The following is a 14,743-nucleotide window of genomic DNA, read 5'->3' on the forward strand; positions in this document are numbered from 1 at the left end:
AACACAAATGCACCGTTCCTCCTGTTGAGCGACTAAACATTCGGAATGGCTGACTCGCTCTATTACTCAATACTGCGCAACTGCAGAGGAGAGTCTCACTTCTGCTATTTTTGAGGCGATGTGCAGTTCAACTTGCTTTGCAATTTCAGCCTCTTCTAATGAGACTTGAGTTGTATTTTGCACAATTTTCTACCTGAAAATTCAAACCGCCTTTACGCAATAATCACTAAATATTGGATTTTGTGTCAAAATAATCATGTGCATGAATCAACATTATGAGCACAACAGCATAACAGACTGGTTAGTTTGTCATACTGACTGGTTAAGGTTATGTAAACAAAAAAGCAGCTCATGTTTTCATGTTAGCATGTTAGCATGTTAGCAGTCAGCAGGCAGGCACATGTCTGAGCTTCTTTTTACACTTGATCTTAATGAATACAGAGCCTGTACATTTAATTGATATATGGTGGTGACAGTTTGACTCTGGAACAGATTATTTTTATTTCCATTATTCTCTGTAAGAAAAAAATATTTCATTTATTTAAATATATTGTTACATTTTTAGTTTATTTTTGTGCAAATGCAAAGATTTTAAATGAAATGTAATTGTAATTTTTTAAATTAATTTACTTGTTTATTTTTATTAACTTTTAATTATCAATAACAGACTTACTGACAGTTGCCATTGGAACTCATGTTTTTCCCCTATTATTGTCAATTGGAAACATTTATTTAAGTTATTTTAATGTCTTTACAGAAATTTTATTAAATTTAATTGTATTTTCATTAAATGAAATGTAATTAAGGGCAGCACGGCGGTCGAGTGGTTAGTGCGCAGACCTCACAGCTAGGAGACCAGGGTTCAATTCCACCCTCAGACATCTCTGTGTGGAGTTTGCATGTTCTCCCCTTGCATGCGTGGGTTTTCTCCAGGTATTCCGGTTTCCTCCCACATTCCAAAAACATGCTAGGTTAATTGGTGACTCCAAATTATCCATAGGTATGAATGTGAGTGTGAATGGTTGTTTGTCTATATGTGCCCTGTGATTGGCTGGCGACCAGTCCAGGGTGTACCCCTCTCGGCTGGGATAGGCTCCAGCACCCATGAGACCCTCGTGAGTAAAAAGCGGTAGAAAATGAATGAATGAATGAAATGTAATTAAAACCTGTACAATTAATAAAGGTTCGACTTTATAATTTAAGAACTGATTCTGTCCATTGTCCTTGATTTAAAAAAAAAGTGTTTTAATTGACTTTGCGACCAACGAATGTTATTTCACCAACTACGTGTCCAGTTCATAAAAGTGTTACCATAATGACAGTTTGACCATGGAACTGATTATTTTTATTTCCATGATGATTTACAGCCACATCATTCCCAATGTATCGCCTGTGACTTATTGGCAAAGATGCAAAGATAATTGCACTGTTCTTTGCTGTGAAATGGGCCGTGATGTGATATCAGGGAGGCAATATTGCAGTCTAATAAACAAACCAAATGTGGATGTGCTTGTGTAATGCGTGTGGAGAATCATTTTAAATATAAATAATAAATAAGAGAGCGAGAGCAGCTTAGACAGCATGGAGACCTTCATATTCTGTAATTGAATTAGTACTCCTCTTGGGAATACTCACTGCCTGTGTGTGTGTGAGTGTGTGTGCTTTGGGGTACACGTTGTCAAGATCATTTAATTGAGAACAGCACGTTCAGGAAAAATGTCACTTGTGACTTGAACAGAGTCTCCTAGGTAGTTTGCACAATAAATAAACACATCCGCTTAAATTAGGGTTGCAATTCACCTAAGCTCGTGAGGACTTTTTATTCATCTTGATTATTTTCTACTTGAGTAGCACATACTCTCTCAGGAAATGGCATCAGGTATTCATAGTGGTCATTAGCACATGATGGAGAAAGATAAGAAATAATGCATGTGTAGCTCAATGTGTGATGGAGTGAGCACAGTGGAAGAGGCTGCTGCAGAGTGAAGCGGAGAGGCTCAGATGATCAAAACGAGGGGGCTCTAAATATAGGATGCTGCTGCTGCTGCACGATTTCTTCTGCTTGAGCTAGGATTCACCCAGCCACAGCTGAGGATGGGAGGAGAAGAAGATAAAGGCTACACAAATGATAGGTGGCAAGGTAGACGCAGGAGGGGTCAAAACATTAGGTAAACCTGCTACCTTAGTACGCAATCATTTATGTTTTACTTAAATCCCTTTCAGTAATACATTCATTCATTCATTATCCTCACAAGGGTCGTGGGGGTGCTGGAGCCTATCCCAGCTGTCTTTGGGCAAAGGGCGGGGTATACCCTGGACTGGTTGCCATCCAATCATGGGGCACATATGGACAAACAACCATTCACACTCACATACATAATGATGCAATTTGGAGTCACCAATTAACCTAGCATGTTTTTGGAATGTGGGAGTCCCCAGAGAATACCCACGCATGCATGGGGAGAACATGCAAACTCCACACAGAGATGGCCGAGGGTGGGTGGGATTGAAGTCAGGTCTCCTACCTTTGAGGTCTGCGCACTATCCACTAGACCACCGTGCAGCCCGGATATAACACTTGTTTCATTAAAAAAAAAGATATAATTTACAAACACACTAATGTTCCCTTTATTGTTATAATGTGCAATAGTTTCCAACTGTACTGCGTCATACTGACTGTTTCTAATATTTTGTCCCCTCTTGTACCTAAAACAAAGTAATCAAAATAAATATTAAATTAAATGTTAAATATATATTAAATTTTTCTAAATATAAATATTTAATTCAAATCAATAATATTAAAGTAATGTTACAAAAATGACAGAATAGTACAGTAATGCGAACGCACAGTGACATCTAGTGGTTGGCCTGGATGCTTTACTTCCTCTTATCCACCCATAGAGGGCGGTGTCATGATTCCTAACAGACATCTCTTCCTCCCTGGATGCAGTTTTATTTACTTCCGGATTTAGCCTTCTTTCTCTTCCGGTTGTCGTCTGTTCGTGTGGCAGGTACTCTTTAAGTTTATGTCGATGCACTTTTGAAATCTTCAACCATCTATTTATATTACTGAAGTTTACATATGTTTAATAACTGGCACTGATAGGGAACGTTACAAAGCACACAACCAGTAGTTTATTTTGTCGATACCAACCTTATGGAAGGGAGGAATGAGTAGTTTGTGTGTAGTAGTTGTGTTAGCGCGTCTAGCATAGCTGACGTTTAACGCTAAAATACTAATGTCATTCAACTGATGACCAAATACGTGTTATAATCATTATACATCCTACCCTGTTTACGAGTGTGTAAAATGTACCACATTAACAGTAAATTTGTGTATTTTCCGGTCTAGTTCGATAGCAATGCTAAAACACGTCAGTACATGGCTGCTGGTGCTCTGATTATTTATGTTCTTTTTTTTTTTTTTACAAGATACACCACAGTCAAAATGGCAAAGTCGAAGAACCACACAACCCACAACCAGTGTAAGCATGCATTTGCGATCATTTGTATGAAAGCATGTATTTATTGTGGTGTTATGTATGACGTGTTTGTCTCCTGTGTGTTTACAGCTCGTAAAGCCCACAGAAATGGAATCAAGAAACCCAGAACTCATCGTTATGAGTCATTGAAGGGGGTATGTATATGTGCAATGCTGTTTGCATGTAATGTTAGGTTAAGTGTTTCATTCAAGGCTAGCATAGTATAGCTTGATTGGATCATGAAGTAGCAGGGTTTCCGCTACATGTAAATAGATCTTGGTACACCGCCATGCTTTAATGTAAGGAACGTTTTACAATGTCTGGTGAAGATGTGCAGATTCGACAAGAACATTGATTTTTGAATGCAACTCATCATTTATTCTCCACACACACTTCCGTGACTGCCATTCAAAATAAGGGTGTCGTTTGCCCCATGTCCGCGTAAACAAAACAAGAGTGTCATAAATATCTTCCATCTGCAGTTGAATTTGCATGGGTGACTCAGTCGTCCTTAATCACGAGCACAGGCATTAGTTTGTTGAAGATTTAGATGTGTGTATAGGCTGACATGCGCCAAGTTTGTTGCCAAAAAATAATTTAGTAACATTCATTTTCTACAGCTTGTAGAGCTTTAAAATTTGAGACAAGTGTTTGTAGGTTTTTATAAAAGACCCTGCCGAATTAAAATTTTATATCATATCGTGATTCTTCCCATAAATATTGTGATATATGCTAAGGTCCATATCGCCCAACCATAGTTACACTTGTCATTTAAAAAAAAAAGGCATGTACAAACACCCGAATGCTCCTTTCTATTGTTGTGGTTATAGTTTGCAATGGTGTCCAACTGTTTCTCATATGTTGCCCCTTCTGTACATACACACACAATTCATGGTTCGATACGTTTGTGTTACGGTTTATTTTTTCAATTCAACAATTAAAAATAGTTTTCCTGTACAGACTTGGCACCATATAAGACCATAAAAAGCACCATGTAATATAAAACAAATGTATCTGAGATTCATGTGGCGCATTCTCATCAGCAGAGTATGTATTAGAAAAATTACAAACAAAATTTTGTTTGAGCGTGCTGGCTATATGCAAAAATGAGGAAAATTGCAAGAAACACTACATTGACCAACCACAGCAGTGGCTCATCCCACAGCAGACGCCATAGCCCTCCAGCTGTACACTCAGGTTCTCCCCGCCTTTGTGACACGGTGAATAGTGTATCTGACCTTAATGTGCCTTGCCTGGCCACAGGATGATGAAGCCTATCTATGCCACTGTGAATAATCGCTTACCTTTGTACCTTTACATAGTATGTTCCTAACTCGTAGGGGTAATGGCTTTGGATCCGTGTATTGTGCTGCTTTGATGTGATACAATGTACATTTTAAGACTGCACTGGAGGCCACATACTCAAAGTGTGGATTTTGAGGTAAATTCTTTCTAAGCTTCTTTTTCATTGTGTACAGGTGGACCCCAAGTTCCTGAGGAATATGCGCTTTGCCAAGAAGCACAACAAGAAAGGCTTGAAGGCAGTGAGGAAAGCAAAGGCAGCAGCGGCCGCTGCAGCACCAGTCGCAGCAGCACCAGCCCCAGCCGCACCATGAGCCGCTTTCTTGTCACACCCCCACACCTCTGTGTTACCATCACAATAAAGCGATGCTTTAACGAACATCTGTTTTTCTCATTTCTTTAATTATATTCAGTACACATAATCTTGCTGTCAAGTTGAATCTTTTCAGTCTTGTGCCTGAATTTAAATTGAGGTAGTAAATTATTTGTATACATCTCAATGACAATATTGACCAGAGCATTTTCACAATGTCATTTTTATGAATTTGGTCTCTGTATTAGCTGCAAACAAAATAATTTTAGTGAATCTCTTTATAATATCTAAGATGCACCTCTATGATAAGTAATTAGAATTTACTTCTGCAACGTTATCTATATAGAGAATGGTAAGTAACATCCAGTAATGGTGGAACTTAACCATATTTGCCTCATGAGTCCTCTGGAGTAACTTTTCCTACAGTACTCTTGCTTTTTCTTTCGTGTCCGGCATAAACAGTTACACGAGCAATCCTTGACAAAGCATTGTATTTTTAAAGTAGAGCACTTTAGGTGCATATGTTGTAACTGCTTGTACATACAAATAGCAAAACATTCGTAATGATATGTGGCCGAGTGGGTTTGGAGCACCTCGGTTATCGAGGCTTCACTACTGCAATTAAAAACATAATCTATGCATAGCAACAGATCGAAAGACACGTGTTGGGATACGTGAATGTAACCGATTTTATGACTCCAAAATTTATCAGTAAGGTCGACGGGTAACGTTTTCCCACTTGGAATCTACAAAATTCCCACTTCGCTTGTAGTTCTTGAAGTTACCAATCACGATGACGGAAACGTCATTTCCGCTTACGCTGACAACGACTTGCATCATTTCTTGTCTTCCCTTGTCAGCCGGCTGTCGCACACATGTGAGTACATCTATTCACGTCGGTAAAACTTCAAAGAACGCACAGACAGCGCCTTACTTCTCACCAAATCCGCGACTATGCACGGCTTTTGAAACGCTTTCACTCACAAACGCCTCGGTGTTTTTTCTTTCGTGCAAGCTAACTCTAAACAGTAAGCGGCTAACTTAGCATGCTAGCTTGGTACTGTAGAAGGAGGCGTCATTGCCATCTGAGTGACTTCAGTAAACATGTAATTAAATTGTTTTTGTGCATGTATAGAAGCGTTTGATTTAATATGTCATGTTAAAGTGATCTCAGGACTGAACAGCTGTTTTATACTTGTTAGTCCAAAACTCGAGCGATTACTTGTATTTTAGGTGATCAAATCTGATAAATCTGTGTTTGTTCATGTGTTAACCCATGGCATTCCGGGATTTTTTAGTACTCAAAAAGTCACACTCAAAGCAAATGTAAAGTTGTCATGGCATGTCATTGTTTTGGGCTCTTTTGAAAGCTAACAAGCTTAATTTTTATCCCCACCAGTTACAGTCTAACTACTATTTCACTGTGCAATACGAGTTTGAATGCACTGAGATTAAGGGTTGTTTTCCATGAAAATCTGCACAACTCAGTGGGGCTTTAATTTACATAATCCCATTTTAAATTTGACAGTGATGCCACGAAAATGTGTTTTACACATATTTTTGTAAATATTGCATCAGGCATCCTTAAGGTGTCCCATTTGTAGAACAGTGGTCTAACTCCATGAAAAGCCAGCTCCATGACTTCCTGACACAGCTTTTCATTCAAGAGCAAAGCACCTTTGATGATCAAATTTGTGTGATGATGTAGTGATGTATACCAGTCAGCTTTTCAATGATGTCTAATTTGTATTGGTATGTAAATGGGGGGCACTGTAGAACCCGATTTAAACAGGTGAAATGAGTACATGAGATATGTAGAACTTGAAGAAACATGCAATTTCCTTGTCTTGTGTTGATGGCCAGACACCATGGTGGAGCCGGTGCCTGAATTCATCAACTTTCCCTCAGAGGAGGAGAGGATCCTGCAGCTCTGGAAGGATAAGGACTGTTTTTACGAGTGTCTCAAACAGTCCAAGAACCGGCCCAGGTCAGTAAATGAATGAGTGATTGAATGAAAGCTGGCAGTAAAGCATCTGACGTTCTTCTTGTCTAACCAGTTGCTGCTACCAGACATGATTGACATTGCTTTGTTAAAAGTGAACACAGCCTTAAGAAAGACATGTCACTCTTGTTTTTCATGTATAACTAACCTAATTAATAAAAAGTATTGTCTCCCGTTTCTACGCCAGGTACACCTTCTATGATGGCCCACCTTTTGCCACGGGCTTACCCCACTACGGTCACATCCTCGCGGGCACCATCAAGGACATTGTCACCCGCTTTGCCCACCAGAGTGGCTTCCATGTGGACCGGCGCTTTGGCTGGGACTGCCATGGCTTGCCAGTGGTAAACATACTAGCATTATTACGATATGAGGCAAAAATCCCACACTTTCCTGTGTTTGTTTTTTTTTATAGGAGTATGAGATCGATAAAACTTTAGGCATCACTGGTCCTGAAGATGTGGCCAAGATGGGCATTGCAGAGTACAACAAGCAGTGTCGTAGCATCGTGATGAGATATTCAACCGAGTGGGAGGTGAGCATGTAGATATATAATAATGACTGTGGGAGCCATACTTTAGAAAAGTTTTGACAACACGTTTGCTACTTTTGGTTGTTTTCAGACCTCAGTGAATCGAATGGGCAGATGGATCGATTTTAAACACGACTACAAGACACTCTACCCATGGTTCATGGAGACTGTCTGGTATGTGTGGCTTAAGAAAAAACTGCACTTTTTGGGGGAAATTTTGCCCCCACAATAGTGTGTATTGTAGATCACCGCCTCATGTGGACAGGCAACAATGCACGTAATGAAGATTCACCCATTTCACTTATAAAGTCCTCTCACAAAACCTTAAATATGCCGTGACCTGCATATTAACCAAGCCATAGCACAGCTAGCACAGAGGAACCGCCTTTCTGGTGTAGATGGACTGAGCATTAAGTGCTTCATTTATCACAATCAATATCATGTTGACTTACTCTATGGACAGTCTGTCTGGTTCAGCTGAGCTGGGGCATATTTTTCAGTTGATTTTGGGTACGTGGGAAAAAAAAAAGTTTCTACCAAGGTTTAACGGTAACAATTACTTTTTGGTTGTGATACAGTCTCTTGGGGCATCAGATACAGAGTCTTTCAATTGATGGTGACAATGTGTGCAGCTCAGTGCAGCAGAAACACCCGATTTGTGCTGCTGCTGTTGACGGAAATAGCATTAGTTCCTATGGGCTCTGTGAAATCTATGCCTGTAGGAAAGAAGTTCCGGTACAGCGTAAAATGACCAAAATACTGTTACATGTTATTTCAATGTGCCTCTTACATGGTCATGGCATGTTTATAAAACACTGTTAGAGATTCGTCCTCCGTATGACGTTTTGTGGTTGAAAACACGATGAACACGCTCCCATAAATTAATTATAAACATAATCTGTGTCTATAAAAATGAGACTCGCTCGAGAAGTAGTTACAGCGTGCCCCGCACGGCCACAATACAGTGTGTGCCTCAAGCATGCCTGTCTGACAGCTTTGGATCGATGAGTGCGAGCTGGATTTCTTTTGGAACCAAAGCGTCACCATGGCAACCGCCAACCACAGCTAAAATCCACTCTCAGCTCACTGTGATTTTTTTTTGAAGGATTTAACCTTTCACCTTAAATGTTCTTTTACAACAGAAAGTAAACTTTGCAATGTTTACCATCAATTAATTCAGTTACTAAAGTAGAACCTCTCAGATTAAACGCAATAGATTGTGAAATATCGGACAGCCTCTGATTTTGTTTGGATTTGGAAACCGTTTTTCCCTATAGGAAATAATGGAAACAGAATTCATCTGTTCCCAAACTGTCATTGTGTCAAACTGTTGACACAATGCCATAATAAAATATTACAGACGCTACAGGCAATGGTTTAAGTCAGTGTTTTGCACCCTTTATTGAGTACATATTTTACATTAGAAAAAGCGACTTATAGCAACTGGATAATTTCCACGCCACAACTGATGATATCCCAGCACGCTGAGGTGCTTTAAGTCACATTTGAAATGTCATACAAGTACATAAATATTAAAGAAGAAACTCTACATCATGGAAATCAGGAACCAATTAACAGATAAACGAGGGGTTACTTCACTTCTCGTAAAAGCATATGCAGTCATACACAATTTTGTGCTGCGTTTTGTAATTGAGTGCCTATTTAATTCTTTCAGGTGGGTGTTCAAGCAGCTCTATGACAAGGGTCTGGTGTATCGTGGTGTCAAGGTCATGCCTTTTTCCACAGCCTGCAACACCCCGCTGTCCAACTTTGAGTCCCACCAGAACTACAAGGTCCAAAAAACCCACTTGAGCCATCTTTAGACATCAAATGAGTGACAGAAATTCACATTTTCCAACATTTGCAGGACGTTCAAGACCCTTCGGTGATTGTGAATTTTCCACTGCTTGAGAATGAGGACGTGTGTCTTATCGCTTGGACCACCACTCCATGGACGCTGCCCAGCAACTTGGCCCTGTGTGTCAACCCTGAGTTAACTTATGTCAAGGTCACAGGTGAGAAACCTGACACAAACGTCTGCCTAGAAGACTATTCCATGCAGTATATTCTGGTTCTTGAATGCACCAGTGTACTCTCTTTAGAGCAATTGAATAAGGAAGTATGACATCACTTACATTCTGCCTGCAAACATGTTTGTTCTCAGCATCAGCCATTTTTGTCAAGCAATGTTGTTAAGTGCAGAGTCCTGGGGCCATTGGAAATCCTGTTTGTGTCTGTGCTTGATTGTTGTTGTGCACTTCAGCTGAGTGCTTTCATTTTTTTTTTATTATTCAGACCAAATTAACAAAGGAGAATCTTAGAAGGGCTCTGCCACAACAAAAGTAACTTCATGTTGTGTATGACTTTTTAGCCTTAACACATGTTTTCGCTGATGGATGCTGACAGTGGCAGAAAGAAGCCCCTCTCTCACACACACACACACACAGAGTTCCCATTAAGCATTAAGCGCATTAACTGTAGATGCTGGATTTATTTACCCGAGCCCTGGGCACAGAATAGTTTTAGGGGTGCATAAAAAATTGCTATTTGTATTCACACAAACAATCTAAACAGTCTAAATGCTGCACTGATGTTGCTGTGACGGCCAACACGTTCTCCTCACTCTCCCCTTCCTCTGGTGCATTCAGGGCAGGTTGGTTCCATTGCCCTGGTTCTACCTGCTGACGGCAGATGCCCACCAGCAAGTCTTGCAAACTACCATTATTTAGTTAGCGGCAGGAGCAATTGCATTAATTAGTTGACTTATCTTTTGACATGTATTTGTTAAATGCATTAATTTATTGTCGAGGTGGATATTTTTAACATGCAGTAATGCGTAGCGACCTCCAGATGTTTAAAGTGCTCAAGAATTTCACGTGGACTATTAAAATTATAGGCTTTAAAATGTAACCGAATATGGCCTGTGAGTCAAAAAGTTCGCCCACCCCTGGGCTTGCAGCCAGTCAGATTTCAAGGGCTTTTATTTTTTTTTTCCCTCTCTCATACTGCAGGGGGCACTGTTGAAGCACTATCTTAGCTCATGACTTGCACCGCCTGTGCTGTGCTGCATGAGAGAGCGCCTTGGAATACCAATGATTTTTTTTGGGGGGGCTTTGCATCAGTTCAGCCTCTTTCTCCACCCCCCCCTCCCTTCCATCTCTCATCCTCTCTCGTTTCATCTCCATCCAAAATGTTCTGCCCATTTGACTTCCACCATCCACCTGTTTTTGACCCGACGTTGCTCTGATTTTCGCTGTGTCTGTTTTTATTTCTCGGGGGGGTTGGGAGGGGGGCTGTCAGCTCCTGCAGGTCTAAGCTTCGCAGCCATTTGTCACACCAACCAGACGAGAAAACGTCTTTGAACTGTGCTGCTCCAATCTCTTTTATTTTTTGGCCTTTATGATTGCATAATGCAACTTTATTTTCCTGCTTGACCGTTTTTGTGTTTTGGGACCATCGTGGTTACCCCTGATGGCAACTTCTTCGCCTGAGCAGCCTCATTGCTCCGCCGTGGAATCCTTACCTGACCTTGACATAAATGGCTGGAGCCATTGTTACTTGAGCAGGCTTCTACACCCCTGTTAAAGGCGTCGCAAATCCCAGTTACCAGTTACATGGAGCAGAATGTGTTTTTTTTCCCCGTCGCTGTTTATCATACATGATGCTGGGATCAATAAACATAAATCAGTCTGTCAGGGCCATTTGTTACAGCCTTCAAAAATTAAGCAGAGCATAAGAAAAATCATTATTCACGTTGCTGTGAACACAGACAGCTTAGAAGACACTAACGATGAGAAATTGATTTGAAATGGCCGCTAAGCATTATATGTCACACTAGATGCGGGATAATCATTCTTTGGTGTGTATCCCTATCGCTCTCCTTTTTGGTTTTATGCTTTTCTAATGCACAGATTTGTCTTGGCGAGTACAGTCAAACCTTCAAAGTGGAACACATTTGCTTTAGCGACACAAGTTCACATGCAAACAGTTATTCCCTTAGGAAATAATGGAAATATATTTGTTACTCGGTCATAAAACCTTTTATTAACAGGCTTTATTTCTTCCTACTCCTTTTAGACACGTGGAACTGTGAATTGGCATATATAATGCATTCCAATGTAACTTTTACATATGTTCAAATAAATTAAACTAGAACTATATGAAGTAACATTTTGACGTTCCTAACAGCCATACCTGTCGCCATATCTGTCATTTCGGTCTTGGTGGGTTTCTTTTTTTATGTCACAAGCATGATGGAGCCCTCTGAGTACTGCTCGTTGAGAAAAGCGATATGTGCTGTCATGACAGACTCTAAAAGTGTCCAATTATACCAGAAAAAGTCGCTAGATGGGTCTCGCTAAGTTGGCAACACTGATCCCTCCTGCTATGTCTTTTTATTCTCTGGCAGAACATCCTCATTTATAGGAAAGTGCAAGGATTGCAGCGCAAAACATTTGTATGCTCATAAATCCCAGAATCTGTGTACTAGGGGTCCAACTGTACAGGTATCTTACGGTATGGTCTGTATCCCGGTATTTGGACTACAGTTTTGGTTCACTTTTTACACAATGAGGGCATTTTTTCATGACCAAATGTCTCTGTTATTAGGACTAATAGGATCTTAATCATTGGACATGGTTATAGATTAGTTTGTGGTGTAATTTACAATGCAGTACATGACAATGTTTGGTTAAAAACTCTTCAAAGCACTACTAAATTTGTGATGGTCCCTTGTATAAACAACCAGTGGTTACAGTGGCGTTTCCCATGCAATCGCCCCGCACCATGACACAGCAGTCGTATACAGTGAGGGGGAGCTACCGCTCTACCTAAGGAGCTTAATGTCCAACGTGAAACTAACTAACCACCAAGTAACCACCTTGGGCATGTCTGCATGGTGGTGTTGCGTTTTCTTCTTGTGAAAACCAGATTTGAAGTAAATTATCGTACCTACATGTTAGAGTGTTACCCGGCAACCAGATTGGGCCATTCTCGTGGTGGAAGCCGACATTTTACGATCTTCAAAATACAGCTGATCGTCAGCCGATCCCCATCCTGAATATTGGTTTGGGACATTCCTAGTTTGCACAGTGTTACCTAGTTTTGTGTGTATGTAACTTTTTCTTTCCTGTTCTGTGGTTATCACACTTTTGCTTCGCCATCACTGATATGCTTTGCAAAAAAAGCCAAAGAAAAAACACAACACTCTTGTGCAATTCATACTTACATGCTCACTGAGCTGAGGTTTTAAGACTCCCATGGTGATTGATTTGTTTGATTACTATTTTTATATTTTCCATTGGTTGAATTTACACAGTGAAAAGCTCTGTCTTCTGCATTTTCATTTCCTCAGATAACACCACAGGCAAGACATACATCATGATGGAGTCTCGGCTGGGTGCTTTATTTAAGTCGGAGAGCGAGTACACGCTCATGGACAAGTGAGTGCTAAAGAACCTCTTCTTTTTTCCAACATGCATGAGACAGTCATCATCCCTCCCTTTTTAGATGGGGATAATTAAACACGAGTCTCACTCTCTAAGCTGCTGGCCAGACCAGAAATAACACCACAGTGCATTTATATCATGTTATATTAAAATTGCAAATCTTTTTTTGACCGATTGAAACATTTTGGTTACAACTTTGTGATCCACAAAAGCTGCGATTGAGCATAAATGCTAATATGACCCACAGAATACTATATAATTATGTGTAACTTGAGGTAAAACTTGATGTAACTTGATACAGTGGAACCTTGGTTTGTGTTATATGTTCCAGAAGGTCAGTCACAGCTGAAACGTGCTCTATCTCTTCCATAAGAAATAACGTAAATCAAAATTAATCTGTTCCAGAAGTCCAAAAATGTTCACACAAAGCAATCAATTTACCAAATTGGCTGTGCACAGTGGTGTAGTGGACCAAAATCACCAGTGTGTGGGTTATATACACAATGTTGTCTTCATTGGAGGTAACCTCACTGGCGGCATATGCTAATTGAGGTTTCACTGTATAATACATAAAAGTCTTCGAAGATATGCATATATAAGGTCTTCTGCTGGATTTTGTTTTGTAAGTTTGGCTTCCTCCAACTTCTTCCTTTAAATTGTTTTCTGCAAAGTTTTTATTACGCTCTGTGCAAATCCAGGACATCCACTTAAAGTGTGTTCCTTGCTTTTCCAGATTTCCTGGCAAAACACTGAGCGGAAAGAAATACAAACCTCTTTTCAATTACTTTGCTAAGGTTTGTAAACTTTGTGGCTTTTTCAAGCTTGTATTTTCTCCCTTTCCTCCACTTAACTTACCTGTCCCATTGCAAATTGGCATTTATATTTACGATTCTTTCCATATCTGGTTCTTTATGCACTGTTTGCACTCTTCCTTGTTTAGTGTGGCGAAAAAGGAGCATTCCAGGTGGTGACAGATAACTATGTGAAGGAGGAGGAGGGCACAGGAGTGGTCCATCAGGCACCTTACTTTGGAGCTGTAAGTATGGATTTAGATCTGTACGGAAATGTATAGCTGTGCAGTCTTCAATACTTGTATTGAATACGCTCCCAGAGTGGAGAAGCCATGCTATCAGAGGTATTGGGTCATTGCTAATGGAGTTAGATGACCTTGTTGGGGGGCTTGGTTGGGCAGCTGTGAAAACTACACGTTGTCTTTTAAGCCATCACCACCACAGCCACCTCCAAGCCATGTCTCTGCCTATTTACCCACCTGACTGTCAAACACAAGGCTTAACAATCCTTTTCTAAAATGTTTTATACATGCCACAATTTACATATTTAGAGATGGCACATACAGCGATGGAATTCTGTGAAAATGACAATGCAAACACCAGTTAATTTATTTCCCTTTTGCTCTGAAGAAGCAGAAATGCAACACAGATTTACATTTTTACACGCTCATGTGCTGGTGACAAGATGCGAAACGACCCCGTTAGCCATCTCTCTTGGCCGCTGACAGGCTCTTTGAATAAAGAACGCATTTACAGTTGGACCGCAGTCAGTTCCTTCACTCTGAGTTGTCACATAGCAGCAATATTTGTTTCAGAGGATCCAGCCAAACAGGGAATTCAATATGGAGTCATAGCCTATCTTTATGGTTTCAGA

The 14,743-nt window shown here is 40.3% G+C and overlaps 2 protein-coding genes across 3 annotated transcripts in view; both read left to right on the plus strand.

Annotated features, from left to right (window-relative positions):
- Window positions 1–2,904: 2,904 nt before the first annotated feature.
- rpl29 (ribosomal protein L29) lies at window positions 2,905–5,163 on the plus strand. Its single transcript, XM_058055086.2, has 4 exons — window positions 2,905–3,011; window positions 3,433–3,485; window positions 3,573–3,637; window positions 4,961–5,163. The coding sequence occupies exons 2-4, from the start codon at window positions 3,449–3,451 to the stop codon at window positions 5,096–5,098; spliced, it is 240 nt and encodes a 79-aa protein (XP_057911069.2). The 5' UTR covers window positions 2,905–3,011; window positions 3,433–3,448; the 3' UTR covers window positions 5,099–5,163.
- Window positions 5,164–5,852: 689 nt separating this feature from the next.
- The window catches only part of iars1 (isoleucyl-tRNA synthetase 1), a 47,976-nt gene continuing 39,085 nt past the window's right edge, over window positions 5,853–14,743 (plus strand). The window contains exons 1-10 of one of the 2 annotated variants that reach the window (XM_058055051.2): window positions 5,853–5,974; window positions 6,961–7,084; window positions 7,287–7,443; window positions 7,515–7,634; window positions 7,723–7,805; window positions 9,307–9,424; window positions 9,499–9,646; window positions 12,985–13,072; window positions 13,812–13,872; window positions 14,019–14,114. In XM_058055051.2, the coding sequence (XP_057911034.2) occupies window positions 6,966–7,084; window positions 7,287–7,443; window positions 7,515–7,634; window positions 7,723–7,805; window positions 9,307–9,424; window positions 9,499–9,646; window positions 12,985–13,072; window positions 13,812–13,872; window positions 14,019–14,114 (990 nt within the window). In that variant the 5' untranslated portion in view covers window positions 5,853–5,974; window positions 6,961–6,965. The other variant, XM_078798608.1, reaches the window with a different exon arrangement.

Source organism: Doryrhamphus excisus, linkage group LG18, assembly GCF_037039965.1.
Source record: "Doryrhamphus excisus strain RoL-2023G ecotype Guam linkage group LG18, RoL_Dexc_Guam_v1.1, whole genome shotgun sequence".
Lineage (NCBI taxonomy): Eukaryota > Metazoa > Chordata > Actinopteri > Syngnathiformes > Syngnathidae > Doryrhamphus > Doryrhamphus excisus.

Excerpts from the sequence above, each read along its gene's own strand:
- rpl29 (XM_058055086.2), top strand. The coding sequence starts at position 3,449 with ATGGCAAAGTCGAAGAACCACACAACCCACAACCAGT. Across the intron at positions 3,486-3,572 it reads CCACACAACCCACAACCAGT|CTCGTAAAGCCCACAGAAAT; the intron begins GTAAGCATGCAT and ends GTGTGTTTACAG. Across the intron at positions 3,638-4,960 it reads GTTATGAGTCATTGAAGGGG|GTGGACCCCAAGTTCCTGAG; the intron begins GTATGTATATGT and ends CATTGTGTACAG.